This window comes from Hippoglossus stenolepis, chromosome 21, assembly GCF_022539355.2.
Source record: "Hippoglossus stenolepis isolate QCI-W04-F060 chromosome 21, HSTE1.2, whole genome shotgun sequence".
Classification (NCBI taxonomy): Eukaryota; Metazoa; Chordata; class Actinopteri; order Pleuronectiformes; family Pleuronectidae; genus Hippoglossus; species Hippoglossus stenolepis.
Window position 1 is genome coordinate 3915929 of NC_061503.1, and position 14425 is coordinate 3930353.

Sequence of the window (14425 nt, forward strand, 5' to 3'; positions counted from 1 at the left end):
ACAAATGTAATATGAAAAAGAAATGAAATCGTTGTCATTGTAGTTTGTTGATTTACTTATACACCTGCCAATGGGTTTGAGTCAGCTTCGTAGAAAATATCATGGGGTTTGGGCAGAATGGGTCAAAGCAGTGCTCTGAGAAAGTTAGAAATAACAATTTAGGCTGCGCAATAACAAGTCCACCTTCTACCTTCTCTTCAACTTTCTCTTTCATTTTCTCTCTCTCTCAAACACACACGCAGCTTTATCATTCCTTGTCGGTTCACAGAAAGTTCAAAGAAGTTTTGTGGCACGTAAATCTATCTAGTAATAGCTATTACATTTGCAGGAAATTACGTGTTACTTTTGTAGTAACGATTGCTATCAGGTTTGTGGGATTTATTACATTAAAAGTGAATTGTATTACGTTGGCAGGTGCTACATGCCTCTTATAGTCTTCTTCAGTGGATGGAGTATACACGGTTGTCTTGGAGATGGCTCCAATTAGGAACATGCCATCTACAGATATCTACAATCAATCAACTACAAGACAATTTTATTTAATTGAAACTGACAGCGATAAGATGGTGACAGTCAGCTGGACAGGAAAGTGCAACTACAGCTGGTATGAAGATTTTTTAAATTATTTTTAATTCATTGAACTGATTGTTTTACATTGTACACAAAACAGATTTGCACTCATCTCGGGCTGATCTCATCACCGCATAACTGGGCATCCATATTTGTCAGTTAATACAATGCACTTATAAATTTCTCACCACACTAAAAGTAGAGTGTAAGAGAATCAGTTTTGTGCAAGAAGCAAACAAGTTTAAAAAAAAACAAAACAGCAATCCGTTAAGAAAAAACAGTTCCCTCTTAAAATATATAAATATGCATTTAATGGGTAATCCCCTAAAGCAACCATTGTCTGGATACATTTCATAGTCAAAATTTAAATTAAAACTCATAAATTCAATAAAATATTTGAGGTACTGGAGTTGTTGATCTGTTCTGATCAGGTAAGTGCATATGACAGCATGTGCCTACAAAACACAGCAGAGTGACTGTGTTTTGTGATACAGTAATTGTCCATACTTCTCCACCAAGGCCTTTAAATAAATCTAGAAGGGTGCAAAGTTATAGGACTTAAAGTCAAAGGCCTCTGCTGTGAGATGGGATATAGACCACGTCATCTATGATCTGTGTTTCTTCAGCTTCAGCTTCATTGAAACAGAAACACTCGATCTGCGGTCCTCCCGCTCCCTTTCAGCACCATCCTGTCCCCGTACACGGAGACCGTGCCAAAGGCGTCGCTGTCAGGCGGAGTCTCAATCACCCCCTCCAACGTCAGGTGGTGCACGCCAGTGTCTTTGTCCTGGCAGTATCCGCCGTCGTGGTCGTGGCCTGCCATGAAACACACCACGCTGCTGTGGGACTTTATGATGTCCAGGAGCTTGTCGAAGTTCCATGCCAGGCAGATGGGATCTGTGGAGTGGGGGTGGACAGGGAGGTGACCTGCGGGGGAAAAAATAATAAATCAATAATCAGTGGTTGCCAGGTTCTGATTCAGTCTTCATCGTCACATTGACAATTTGGTTTAAGCTTACATTATTGATTTCAGACCTGGGAGCCCATCAATAAAGTAGTGCATTGCAATTATATCTCAGCAACGACTCAAAAACCGAAAAGACCAAACTTTCTGGAGGTCTTGATGACATTATAAACTCAAATTACATTTGGTAGAGCACATTCCTCTGCCAAGGCCCAACAGTCCACCTTAAATGCAATCAAGCTGCACCACATTTCACACACTCAGTTCCCTTTTTTTCATGAGGAGCCATGAATTATTCCTTGGGAAAACAGTGGGAATGTTAGCTAATGCCTCATCTCACAATCGTAAAGAAAATGAAAAAGAATTCCCCGGACCCACTCTCTGATAAAGAGTCACATTAAAATTTAACAGGTTCTTTCTTGACACATACCACATCGTTCCACCGAGTTTTATGTAATGTCGCTTACACACGAACAAACCAACAAATTAACGGATTAACGGAACAGATTTTTCACATTTTTGTTGATTTCTCAGCTCCAAATGTCCAAACACACATTATTTGGTTTAAAAATTTGAATTTCTGATATTTTTTTATTCTAGCTTATTTATTTAAGTTTTAATTTGTGTGTCTGTGTGAGTGAAGACTGCTTTTTGCGACTCAATTGTCTTTTTGTAACATTGTACATATGTTATTTATTCTACCAGTGTTTAACAGAAGCAACATTAGAAATAAGAATTAAAAACAACAACATACAGTAAATAATAATGTTATGACACACTGGAGACACATTTTCCAGTATTTTAGAGTCAGTCTATTAGAACCAGTTCATTTTGACTAAATGTGGATCTGCACCTGCTAACCCCAGTGTGTCAGCAGAATTTTCCACAAATGCCTGAATGATCAACTCGTAAATTGTACTTTACATATTCACCCACTCAAATGGAGAGATACTAGGAATAACAAACAATCAGATTTTTAAGAAAACGAAAGATTTCACTTACTGATAATAGTGACTCTCTCCTTCTTCTCATCAGCCGACGACAGCACAGTCTCTAGCCAGTCCAGCTGGTCCTTACTGAACCCACCGTTGAACATGGTGAATCTCCTCTCTAGGCCCTCTACCACTGAAACAACATAGAAACATATAGTGATACACTAACAGAAAGGAAGGGGACTGCCACATCACAAAAGCAAGCCAATTCAGGGGCTGCATCCTTCCAAGGACTTAGTCTTGACCGAGTAGGCTGCAATGGCTGAGCTAAAAGGAGAGGGTCTGGTCTATGGAGGATTTCCTATTACTAACATTTGTTTGACTCGCTCTTACAGTGGCATCATTAGCTACTTTGAGCCCTTGCACTTGCTGCAGCTCAGCAGCCCACATAGCTAGCTTGTTAGCTTTGCCACCAGCGCAGAATGACTCCTGGGATAGGTTGGCCCAAGAGGGATCCACCAATTGGCTCTTTTATGGCTTGGGAATGAAAGGACACGTATGAAGGAGCCTTCGAAATGAGACATATTGCTATAGATGGAGGCAACTTGTGATTTCTATATGATAAAAATATGATATATGATACAAGGTGTACGATTTTAGAAGTAGTTAAAATAAACTTACAACTTTTGTTTGTTTATAAGAAAACTTCGCAGGACACCGTTGACTTTTCCAGAGGACTTGATGGCCACAAGTGAAGAGTTAGGGATCATAGTAAATGATCAACCACAGTGTAACAGTACTACAGTAGTACAGATAAAGTAAGAGTCAGTGAACTGTTTCAAAATGTCAATAACATGACAATATGTTATAATATAACCTAACTTTATGAAACCAAGCAACTGGCCATAAGAGACTATGGTTGAAACAATAAAAACCCTGATTTTAACAAATAAAGCAAGAAAACCATATATAATTCTCAACTTTTCTTTTGAAAAGAGAAGACTACGTTATATTTCTCCTCAGAAGTTACAAAAAGTGTTGCTTTGCGGGCCCGGATCTAGAAGAACCCAATTGGTCAACTTTGCTCTGTGCAATTTGAATCTGCCAATCACGTTTATTTCATTCGCCCTGTCAGAATTTCCTGATTTCTGAAGTGCTGATTGGGCATAAGGCTGGGTTCAAAAACTATTCTCTGATTAAAATTGATCTTCATTTGAATCATTCGATATTGATTCATAAAAAGGACAAATCAACAAACTCAGGTCCTTGGGTAAGTTTTGTTTTTTGGTGCTGCCTTCAGGTGCTGTCAGAAAAACAACACTACACAGTGGACAACCACGCCAAAGTCTCCCAGTGTTTACAGTTTGCCCATTTAATAAAGCAAACTGGGCTTTTGAACTTGATTTTTTAGACATATTTAACATATTTTAGATTATTTACACCTGTATCATTAAAGTTAATCTTCAGTGTTGTGTTTAAGTGCAGCATCGTCCATTCACAGCAGGTTTTAAACAATGACAAACACAAATTTTAAAATGTACAAATCAATATGTTATACATCCTCACTGTCCACACTGCAAAACAATAAATAGATATATATTGGACCTTTGTTACATTGCTACTATGGTTTTTTTTTGCCAAGCCCTATATCACACTGACCCTTAATTATTAAAATGATGTTATGCTACTTCATATGAACTGAAAGTGACTTGTGAAGTCATCAGGGCAGTGTACCTGGGGGGCAGTTGAGGTCCTCGTTGTTGTTGTGCTGTCTGATCACATCCATCGCTCCCCTGTACTCTTCGCTGGACTCCTCTCTGCCCAGCAGGCTCACGTCGTAGGCGTCCAGCACCACGAAGGTGAAGCCGGGGAACGGGCTGAATCGGTAGGCGTAGATATCGGGAGCAGCCCGGTCCCCGCTGAGGCTGCCCGCCGGCTCCTCGGCGTCAGTGCTGGGGGGGGTCGTGTTGAGCCTGGAGCCCAGCAGCGCCGCCCTGCTGAAGTTATAAAACTCGTGGTTGCCCCACACATGGTGCACCTCCACGGGGCCGGAGCCGAACGCCCTCAGCACCGTGTCCAGCGCCCGGTCGGAGGCGCCGCGGCCCTTGTTGAAGCCGTCGATGATGTCCCCGAGCTGGAGGACGAACCGCGGCGCCACGGCCGAGTCCGACCAACTCCGCTGGGCGTTCCTCAGCAGCTGGAGGCTGCTGCGGTAGTAGCGCCTCCTCGACCGGATGAAGTTGTAGCCGTCGTCGATGTCCGCGTACTGGATGTCAGCGATCACACCGAACGTGAACAGGGGCGGTTGTTGCTGATCGTCCATTCTCCACCGTGTGTTCAGAAGAAGTGACGTCCCGGGGCGTTTACAGCATGTTCCGACTAGACAGGATGTGTATCGTGACAACCTGCACACATGATGAAGTCCTGCCAGCTCACTTTGTTCTGTCGACCCATTAAGTGACCGAACCTCTATATATACAGTCTATGGACCGAACACAAACCAACATGCACGGTAGTGATCCGACAAGTACAACCTTGAATACTACAAAATAAAAGCAGCGACCTCCGCTTATAACCTTCAAAATAAAGCAAGTAACGTTTATCTGTATAGCACTGTTACAGACAAGGTGCTTTACATGGCCCAAAAGGCTTGAAACAGAGGGAGACCATACACGTGTAGAAACTATAAATACAAAAAAGTAAAAAAATCTATATATACAGTCTATGGTAAAAACTGAAAATACACACAATACAAAGAATCCAACTTCCCTGCCTCCCTTAAAAGGAAAAGCATCACAGATAATAGAGAGATGGATGGCTCTTAAACCTGTGTCCCAAAAGAAGCCCACGTGCTGTAAACCTGCTGTTTTCTTAATATGCTTGTGCTTCATATACGGTGGCCCTGGAGGTCAAAACCCAAAGACTGTTGTAGAAAACAAAAAACATACAAAACTGCAAAATGTCATTGTGTTTTCTGCAAACAGTGTTTTGACAGTCAGGGCCACAGTAGTATAGTCTACTTGTGTGTGTTTCCATTGCGGTCCGGCCGCTTTCGTCTGGTGCCCTCCGGGTTTTATATAATTAAGAACAAGTTTCATTTAACCACTTAAATGTCACTGAGGAAGAGTAATGTTCTTCTTCTTCACACTGCATTATACAGTCTGAGAAGCAAATGGTGTCCATCCAGGATAGTTTCAGCAGACGGTGAAACATTCAATTTGTCACCATTTGATCTGTCGTGTAAAAGGCATCAAATACACAGGCTCCACAGATTGTGCTTACGTATTGATTAGTTTATTTATGTTTTACTCCAACAAAGGCTGAAACATGCAGGATACTCTGTTGATCACGCAGATCAGATCTCTTCTCCCCCTTCTTGCCAAGCTGTGTCTCTGTCCCCAGCTGAAAAAAAAGACACACTTGAGTATACACTTACACGGTCGCTTATTTTTTATTCTCATTCACCCCTTTCAGATCTCATGCAGTTCTGCATTTGAAGCATTTCAGGCATTTGAGCAGCAACACTGCAAACTATACACTAACATTCACGCTGAAGTTGAATTTTGTTCCCGAGAAATATTATGTTTTATGCCCCAGAAAATATATTTTGACAACAACCTGTTAGGCACAGAAAGTTTTGTTGCTTTGAAATTTTAAAAATAGGTTTAAACAACATTAATATTTTCTTTTTAAGATAATTTAGTGTTTCCATGATGGTCATAAATAGAGACTGATGTCTTCTTTGAATACTCACACATACAGTATAACACATGCTGGGATTTCAGAGGCTGATTCAGATATCCCTTTAGACTAAATATATAAAATATAAAATATTGAAGCTATATTTAGATCACAATGTAAGAAAATACACTTTACACATTTAACTGAATGAACAACATTTTTGTACATGTAAAAACGTGGAGAGTTTGGCTGGTTGCTTGACAAAAATGTCTTGGAGGGTAGGATTCTGCTGAGTATTTTAGTATGGCAGTATTTCTCACTGCCATTTTGATTTGATAAAGTTCACCTGTCTCTTTGGTGATGCCCGTGGCAACCCACTTGAGGATGCTGGGGGGCACCAACTCGCCCCATTCACCCTCAGATTGATCCTGTCAAGAGTGGAGTTAGGAAAACATTCAAATCTTCAGCTGAACAAGGGTGAGCCTGAAAACATTTGCAAACGTCAGGCTCAGCAGAGATGAAACACACATCTAAGTTCTCTATGCATCTTGAAGTTTTACTGTGACCAAAGATGACCCATCACATCATGCGTTTAATGTTAAACATGCTCTTAGAACAGGCCATAGAATGTAAATAAAGATGGACAAGTCTCCACTTTCTCCCAATGCACAAAAATTAAGCTAAAACATCTCCAATAATGGTGCCGCCATCCTGTGCTATGACGTCATATGATGCCAGTGTCTGTGCAGTAGTGATTGGATCACATGGTCCCGCCCATCCACCCACTCGACCAATTGTGAGAAAAAATTGATCAGTATAAAAAATTAACTCTTGAACATAAATCATTGTGATGAAATGACAGAAAACAACATTGAAAAAAATGTATCTGACGTGTATTTTAACTTTTTAGTTTGGTCCATGTCCCATCCACATACATGGAGGAGGCAGGGGGATGACCTGTACTGTAGCCGGCCACCAGGGAGCCATTAGGACACTTTTGGCTTCACTTTTAGGGAGCTGTCATATCATCCATCTTTAAACAAAGTCTATGGAACAGGTACGTGTGCAGCCTGAAAAAACCTTCTAGTGCCAGCAACACAAATGTATCTATATGAAAAATCATTCTCTTATATATTGAAAATACCACAAAATCCTCATGCGAGACGCTGTCTGACCGAGTAATCTATGCTCCTGAGAAAAGACAGTAGTCATTCACAGGAACAGTGGCAGCAACTCCTCTGCTCTTAAGGTGACAGGCCTCTCTAGAGCCCGGGTAGGGCGACTTCTGTGCTTTTATGCGTTTACTGTTCTCCTCCATGTCTGCTGGCTGGACGTTCAGTCAACAGAGCTGTCATGGTCATGCCGTGTCTTAGCGTGTCGTGTGAGTGTATGACAAAGTTCATGTACAGTACAGCAGAAGTAAAATATAAAGTGAAGAAATTAAATCAGTTGACTCACTGAGCTAAAACAATGGGTGGATGTTGTATTACCTGTTCTGTTTGGTGGAATTCACCGTGCTGCTCACACCCAATGTCGAACACATACTTCCCCGGGCCGTAGGGCTGCAAAATGAGAACAGGAAGGCAAAGACAAATAACACTGATCAAAAAACATGCCGCTTTGATACTGAAAACACCCAGGACAGAGTTACAAAAGGTTTATAGTTTCATTATAGAGTGGATCACATATACAGACAAGTCTTCACATGTGTACCATCTGTAGCTTCCCTCGACTGTATGAAGCATTTCCGCATCATTCAGCTCATTGTTGTGATTTATTTAGATTCAACTTTGCTGTTTTGGTTCAGCCTCTCCTTAACCTAGTTCCCAGCAGCAGCAGGCAGCGGTTTTCAGAGAGAAATCTCTGATGATCTGACTGTGCACTGCATCCCCACCACCCAACCCCAGACACAAAGAAGTTTGGGTTTAAGAGCTGGATATTTCCTTGTTGTGTTATGCTGCCCCCAACTGGCAGAAATAATGATTTTATTCTGCTTTACAGCTGCATCTCTCTGTTTTTCCCTTAATAAAAAGCTAAAAGTCATGTTGGCACTATAATGGCCTTGTAAGGTTGATACAGCTAGCATGTTAGCAAAGTAATGTCTATTCACACATCCTGGAGACACAGCAAAAGACAAGAAGAGCACTAAGAAGAGCACATTCGACTCAGTCAGTCGCTTTAAATTTAGTCAAATTACACACTTCACACAAATTGGTGAAAAGGTCAAAGAAAGTAAAAACTAACTCCGGGATCCACTCCCTAATCTTCAACATCTTTAGACCAAGTTTCCTGGTAATCTCTCCAGTAGTTTGTGTGTAATCCTGCTAACTAACAGACAAACAAACAAATGCCAATTCAAAAATAACTTCCTTGTTGGAGGTAATTATCATTCACCTGATGACCCTACATAGTGTCCATTAAGTTACTACATGCTTCTATATGTTGATACAGATATATATGTTATTGCTAATTTTGTCTGGTGTCTAGTGCACAGTGGTTTTATCAGAAATTATCAGAAGCAAAAGTGCAAAATTCAGGCTGTAAAGAAAAAATACAGAAAATTAGCTGAAAGATACCAAAGCATTCCATGCGTGTGAGGGGAACTGCAGAGTTGGGTGATAATGACCGATTAACTTTAAAATGGTAAATTTTGGACAATCATTCTTGCCCCCCTACGTAGTCTACGGTTCAACTAAAATGTTCCAATTATTTCTCGTAACTACTGACAAAGCAAAGCTTTTCACAAAATAAGTCATGAAAACAGAACTTACATTATTGTTGGCAAAGTTTCCCTCGTATCTGTGGTTGGAGTGGAGGTACTCTCCCGCTGATTCCATTTTGCCATTCACCCATGAGCCTCTGTACTTTGAGCCAGTTTCTTTGTAGTGGTAAATGCCCTGACCGTGCCTGGAAATGAGCTGAGTTAGTATTGTGCAGGTAAAAAAGATGTCTCTATTGTCTATAATTGGATTATATCTGCTAGTTTTTGTTTGTTACTGTTATTTTAACAGCATTCCAGAGACTTTACAATTGAATTAGGTAGTTATTTATATTGTAATGTTGTCATATAATACAGGTGATGTAACTTAGACATTAAAAAAATGTCATCATGTACATATTGTATTGTCAAAAGCTATAGACAAACCTCATATCACTCAGCCACTCTCCATCATACGTGTCTCCGTTGGCGTAAGTGTAGATACCATGACCTTGTCTCATGCTCTCTACCCAAGACCCTGACAGACAGAGACAGGTGACAACAAAAGTCAGGTTTTTTAAAGCTCTATGTCAGAACTTCAGCTCATTATCTAATCTTTGATAGACACACTAATAATGCAAAAAAACTCAATCCATATAAAGCGTGTGATTTATATACCTTCATATTTAGAGCCATCTGGATAGTAAAAGGTGCCCTCTCCATGTCTTAGGTTCTTTTCATAGTCTCCCACATATCTCGCCCCTTTGTTGAAGCGGTATGTCCCCTGTGAGACAAAACAGTCAAAGACAGATATGCATTAGTTACGAAAATGATTATTTCCAAAGTAATTCAATGTTTAAAAAAAAGAGTAAGTTCAAATTGCACTTATGCAGTCTATACTGAGGGCGACCTCAGTATTCATTCAGTTCCATTTAGACTCAGCCTTGACTTGAGCTGGAGCAGAGCTAGTGGTAGATTTGATTTGGACTTGACAAAGGCAGCTCCAGTTTCATACCTCTCCGCATCTTTTGCCAAACTCATAGTGTCCCTGATAATTGTCCCCGTTGGGCAGGATAGCTTTACCGACTCCATGTCTCTCCCCTGCATCATTTCTCTGCCCTTCGTATTCCTGTCAAAGAAGCAAAAAGACATATACATGAGTCTTAGAACACACACACTCACAAAACCATAGTTACTTATTGCCTAGCCCCAGCTTTTAGCCTAACCTTAACCTCAACCCAACCTTAAAACATGTTTTCACCTAAAAATGTTAGTTTTTTCTTCGTTTTAAAGAGTTAAACAGATTTGGGTCCCCACAACATGAGAAATATATAAACCTTATCCATAACCTTAACCATGACCAATTTATGCCTAACTTTAACCTTAACCAAACCACAATTCACATCTTAACCCTAACTTTAACCAAGTACACAGAAATTAAGTTTAGCCTCATTAAGGCCTAGCTTAAGTCCCCAGGAGGTGTACTGGTCCTGTCCAGGCCAGTGTTTATGCTGGAAAAGGTCCTTAACCCTTTGATACACAACATGGGTCAAAAGTGACCCGGTTCAGATTTTATTTTCTATATCTTTGCAGTGAATGAATGTCATCATTCAGTATTTCAGGTAATCCCCAATGAACTTGTTTTTGATCATCACAAATCCTTATTTAAATTTTTTCTTTGTTACTTTTTGAATAAAAATATTTTTTGTATCACGACCCTTCTAATGCACAACATGGGTCAAAAATGACCCGTATTCATTTCCTGTGTTATTTCATGCATGGCTGAGTGTTTCTTTGCTATATGTACTTTGAAATAAATGTATTTTATCATTTAATATTCTAAGTATTCATTAAATATCTTGTTTTTGATTACCACAAATCCTTATTTTCCTTTTTCCTTTCTTACTTTATAAACAAACATACATTTTCTATTTCTACATCAATTTTACAGACATGGGTCAGAAATGACCAATACAGTACGGTTGACATGTTCATAAAGATTGCTGTATGAAGAACAGGATGAGGAAAATGATGAGGTAATTTTGCCAGTGCAAACGCTAGCTTGAATCAGCTAACATTGCAACAACAGACCTGAACGAGTATCGAGCTAATCTAAGCTAATCTAAGTATGTTCTCTCACCCCGAGTTTACTGGATTTATCCTCAAACTCATCAGATTCACCATCAGACATTGTTTCCGAGTCACTTCTTGTTCAGCCGAGGAGGCAATTCCTGGTCTTGATTCTGAGTGTGAAATCTCTGATGCTGAGGACTTAGACTATGTTCTACAGGATCAAGCTGGAGTTGTGTCTTGGAATCCAGCTCCCCTAAATGGAGAATGCTCCTTTGATGACATAGGAGACTTATCTTCTATGTCATCAGAGGAGACTTCTCCTAAATGAAGAAAGAGGAACGAATGTATCAAAGAAACACCCAGCTATGCATGGCATAACACAGGAAATGAATACGGGTCATATTTGACCCATGCTGTGCATTAGAAGGGGTTTGCATAGCTTGTGTATCAAAGGGTTAAGAGATGTAACTGAAAGTACAAACACACACAGACACACAAGTATATTTATAAGTATATTCTCTCACCCCCAGTTTACTGAGTTCATCCTCAAACTCATCAGATCCCACATCAGACATTGTTCTGAGTCAGTTTTAGTTCCGTTTACAGGTAAAAGATCTCCAGACAACTCTGTGCGCTCCTGGTAGTTTACAGTTACCATGACGACGGTGCGTGACACGTGACCAAAGGCTGGTTGGTGAACACCCGCCCACCCCTGACTACCTTGCCACTGATTGGTTAGATTTAGGCATGAGTGATGGTTGGTTAGAGTTAGGGTAAAAACATCAAGGTGAGCCAATCAGAGGCAGAACGAGGGAACAATATTTTTTGTCCTTTTTTTAATAAATTTTATTAAATTGTCTACTTTTACTATTCACTCACTTTTGATTTGAGGTGATGTTTGATTAATTCTGAGTTGTGGTTGTAGTTTTCCAACAGTGACTCTCGAGGGCGCTGTCGTCTACTTTTGACTGGCAAAGAAAAGTACTTCTTATTATAATACTCCTGTAGGAAAATCATATAGATAGATAGATAGATAGATAGATAGATAGATAGATAGACAGACAGACAGACAGACAGACAGACAGACAGACAGACAGACAGACAGACAGACAGATAGATAGATAGATAGATAGATAGATAGACAGACAGACAGACAGACAGACAGACAGACAGACAGACAGACAGAATAGATAGATAGATAGACAAGGGCATACGAATAATAAATGGTCAAAATGAGTAAAGAATAGGTCACACTGCAGTGAGATGTAAGTCTAGCCACCAGAACTACTTTAAAGCTGTCACTGTAAAGAAGTATGTGCTAATGGAGATATTGACTATACAAATATTTTAAGTATAAGGTGATTGAAAGACACAAGTAACCGAGTCAGAGTGTTGAAGCCAAATATAAATACAGATTTGTAGATAAATAACTGAAACTATACAAAGTTGTATTGACTAATTTATTAACTTCTAAAATGTAAGTTTCGTCCATGATAAACCACTACCACCACAAGCACAAAACATTGACGCTAGTCATGAGTGTTGAAAACATTTTTTAATTAAATGTACATATGGGCAGCTGTGACTCATCTGGGTGATTCACTTACCAGAGGGTCGGTGGTTTGATTCCAGTCATTCTGCTTGCCGAAGTGTGTTTGGGCAAAACCCTGAACCACAAATTGCCCCTGACGGCTGTGCTGGCAGTGTGTGGGTGAAAGAGAAAGTGCTGCACATAGAGCACGTAGCACATGTCTGAATGTGTGTGTGAATGGGTGGATGGCAAAATTGTACTGTAAAGCCTTTTGAGTGGTCCTCAAGACTAGAAACTACTATAATTAAAGACTATCTACAGAACATTTACATATCAAATCAATTCAGTTTCCCAAAGTGTATTGCTTTATTATATTATTATTGATAGTTATTGAATTCTAGCTCAGGCAGCACCAATTGTTATCAGCTGTCCATCAAATGATATCAAAGTGCTTCTCTGACGGATAATAGACTGAGTTACCTCAACTTAGCAGCCCTCTATTTAGACAACTTGAACTTGACTTGACATTAACTCATAAGCCACGAGATTTTACCATCTGTTGCATTAAAGATTAGAATGAACTCTGTGCAGCCCCCTGCATTCTCCGTGGCTTTCTGAGACTCACGAGGAGGTGATTCTCAAAATGTCTGGAGCAGTCACTGAGTCAATAGAATAGTGTGTCAGTTATAAAACAGGCAAATGAAAGGCAGTTTGCCTTGCATCATTATCCCCAAACTGACTCTCATTGTCCCCTGGAGGACAGTCCCTAAGAATATCTCACTCCTTATTAATTCCCTATAAAGAAGACCACACTTAAGATGGAGGCAGTGTGAGCCACAAGTTCATTGGTTGCTTGTTCATGATTTAGCACCCCCCTTGTCAGTTTACAATCACCTAATCTTCCTCTCCTCACACTGACGGCGGCCTCAAGACCTCCATTCACTCAAAGCCAGTGGAGTTGTTTACTTCATTTTGATGTCCTGCCACCTTGTTTACACCTTGTGACATGTAACATTAGGCTGGTCGCCCCTTTAGTCTGAATGTAGATGTATTCTTATCCACACCAATTGTCACGAAAAAAATCATTAAAGCTCTAGTTGGAAAGCATTTTGTTTTGTAAAAATATGCTTATTTGCTTTCTTTCCAAGAACGAGATCAGAAAATCAATATCAAACTTCTGTCTGTGTGTTAAAAATGGAGCTGGAGCCTGTGGATAGAAAGGAGAAACTGAAATTTCAAAAAAAGTTTTTAATGCAATGCTACAGTTAAGTGAGAAAATGTATTATGTGCATGTATTATAAACTAAGGTCAAAACAAGCTGCACAGAAATTATGGACAATTGGATGTTTAAGAAATTGTGATAGCACATAACTTCAGAGGATAAATACATAATGTGTGAACCAATTCTTCCAGACTTCCAGCTCCAGGTCTGTACTTCGTGTGTCTGATATCAATCTTTTCATCTTATTAATTCTTTAAATTCACGTCAATATTTCTAAAAACCATAATCTATTTGTTAAAGTTAAATATTATAAAATTAAGTATTATCTTGAATTAATTAAATTTAATAATTTTCCACACCTATATGTCAGGTGACATTGTCCTCTGATGTGCCTCGCAGTTGATTCTTTGGGAGATGATGGCAGGAGAAAAGAGAGAGCTCCAAATCTCTGACACGACTATTAGCCCACTCTAATCTCTAAAGGAATTTCTATTGAGGGATTCATCAGCTATGCCTTTATTTATAAGCTTGTCAAAGCAATAGCAAGGGTCATGGATACGTTTAGTGTAAAACTGTTAATAAGCCTCAGAGGCGGTGGAATTGTTTATGTTACTTAAATATTGAAATGTGTGCAATTACACACAATGTTAACCATCCAAGATAAAAAGAAAAGATGGAGTGACTTTTCAATTCAAAGCCTTTGTCATGACACATGAGGAGCAGTTTTGTTTGAAAGTGATCATACTCATGCCAG

General features: G+C 39.7%; 2 protein-coding genes across 3 annotated transcripts; both read right to left on the reverse strand.

Annotated features, from left to right (window-relative positions):
* Window positions 1-607: 607 nt before the first annotated feature.
* On the reverse strand, window positions 608-5001 carry adprm (ADP-ribose/CDP-alcohol diphosphatase, manganese-dependent). Its single transcript, XM_035146720.2, has 3 exons — window positions 4201-5001; window positions 2537-2659; window positions 608-1497 (listed from the first exon to the last, which is right to left on the reverse strand). Exons 1-3 carry the CDS (start codon window positions 4787-4789, stop codon window positions 1205-1207), a joined length of 1005 nt encoding a protein of 334 aa, XP_035002611.2. The 5' UTR covers window positions 4790-5001; the 3' UTR covers window positions 608-1204.
* Window positions 5002-5738: 737 nt separating this feature from the next.
* Window positions 5739-12613, reverse strand: rsph1 (radial spoke head component 1). 2 transcript variants are annotated; one of them, XM_035146105.2, is made up of 9 exons: window positions 12526-12613; window positions 10986-11238; window positions 9861-9974; window positions 9524-9629; window positions 9293-9383; window positions 8919-9054; window positions 7638-7709; window positions 6494-6575; window positions 5739-5868 (listed from the first exon to the last, which is right to left on the reverse strand). In XM_035146105.2, exons 2-9 carry the CDS (start codon window positions 11034-11036, stop codon window positions 5822-5824), a joined length of 699 nt encoding a protein of 232 aa, XP_035001996.2. In that variant the 5' UTR covers window positions 11037-11238; window positions 12526-12613; the 3' UTR covers window positions 5739-5821. The 2 variants fall into 2 exon arrangements, with proteins under 2 accessions (XP_035001996.2, XP_035001994.2); XM_035146103.2 differs by lacking the exons at window positions 10986-11238; window positions 12526-12613 and adding an exon at window positions 11443-11585.
* Between the last annotated feature and the right edge of the window lie 1812 nt (window positions 12614-14425).

Excerpts from the sequence above, each read along its gene's own strand:
- rsph1 (XM_035146105.2), bottom strand. The coding sequence starts at position 11,036 with ATGTCTGATGGTGAATCTGATGAGTTTGAGGATAAATCCAGTAAACTC. Across the intron at positions 7,710-8,918 it reads GAAACTTTGCCAACAATAAT|CCCTACGGCCCGGGGAAGTA; the intron begins GTAAGTTCTGTT and ends CTCATTTTGCAG. Across the intron at positions 5,869-6,493 it reads GGGCATCACCAAAGAGACAG|CTGGGGACAGAGACACAGCT; the intron begins GTGAACTTTATC and ends CTTTTTTTTCAG.
- adprm (XM_035146720.2), bottom strand. The coding sequence starts at position 4,789 with ATGGACGATCAGCAACAACCGCCCCTGTTCACGTTCGGTGTGATCGCT. Across the intron at positions 2,660-4,200 it reads GGACCTCAACTGCCCCCCAG|TGGTAGAGGGCCTAGAGAGG; the intron begins GTACACTGCCCT and ends ATGTTGTTTCAG. Across the intron at positions 1,498-2,536 it reads GGAGAGAGTCACTATTATCA|GTCACCTCCCTGTCCACCCC; the intron begins GTAAGTGAAATC and ends TTTCCCCCGCAG.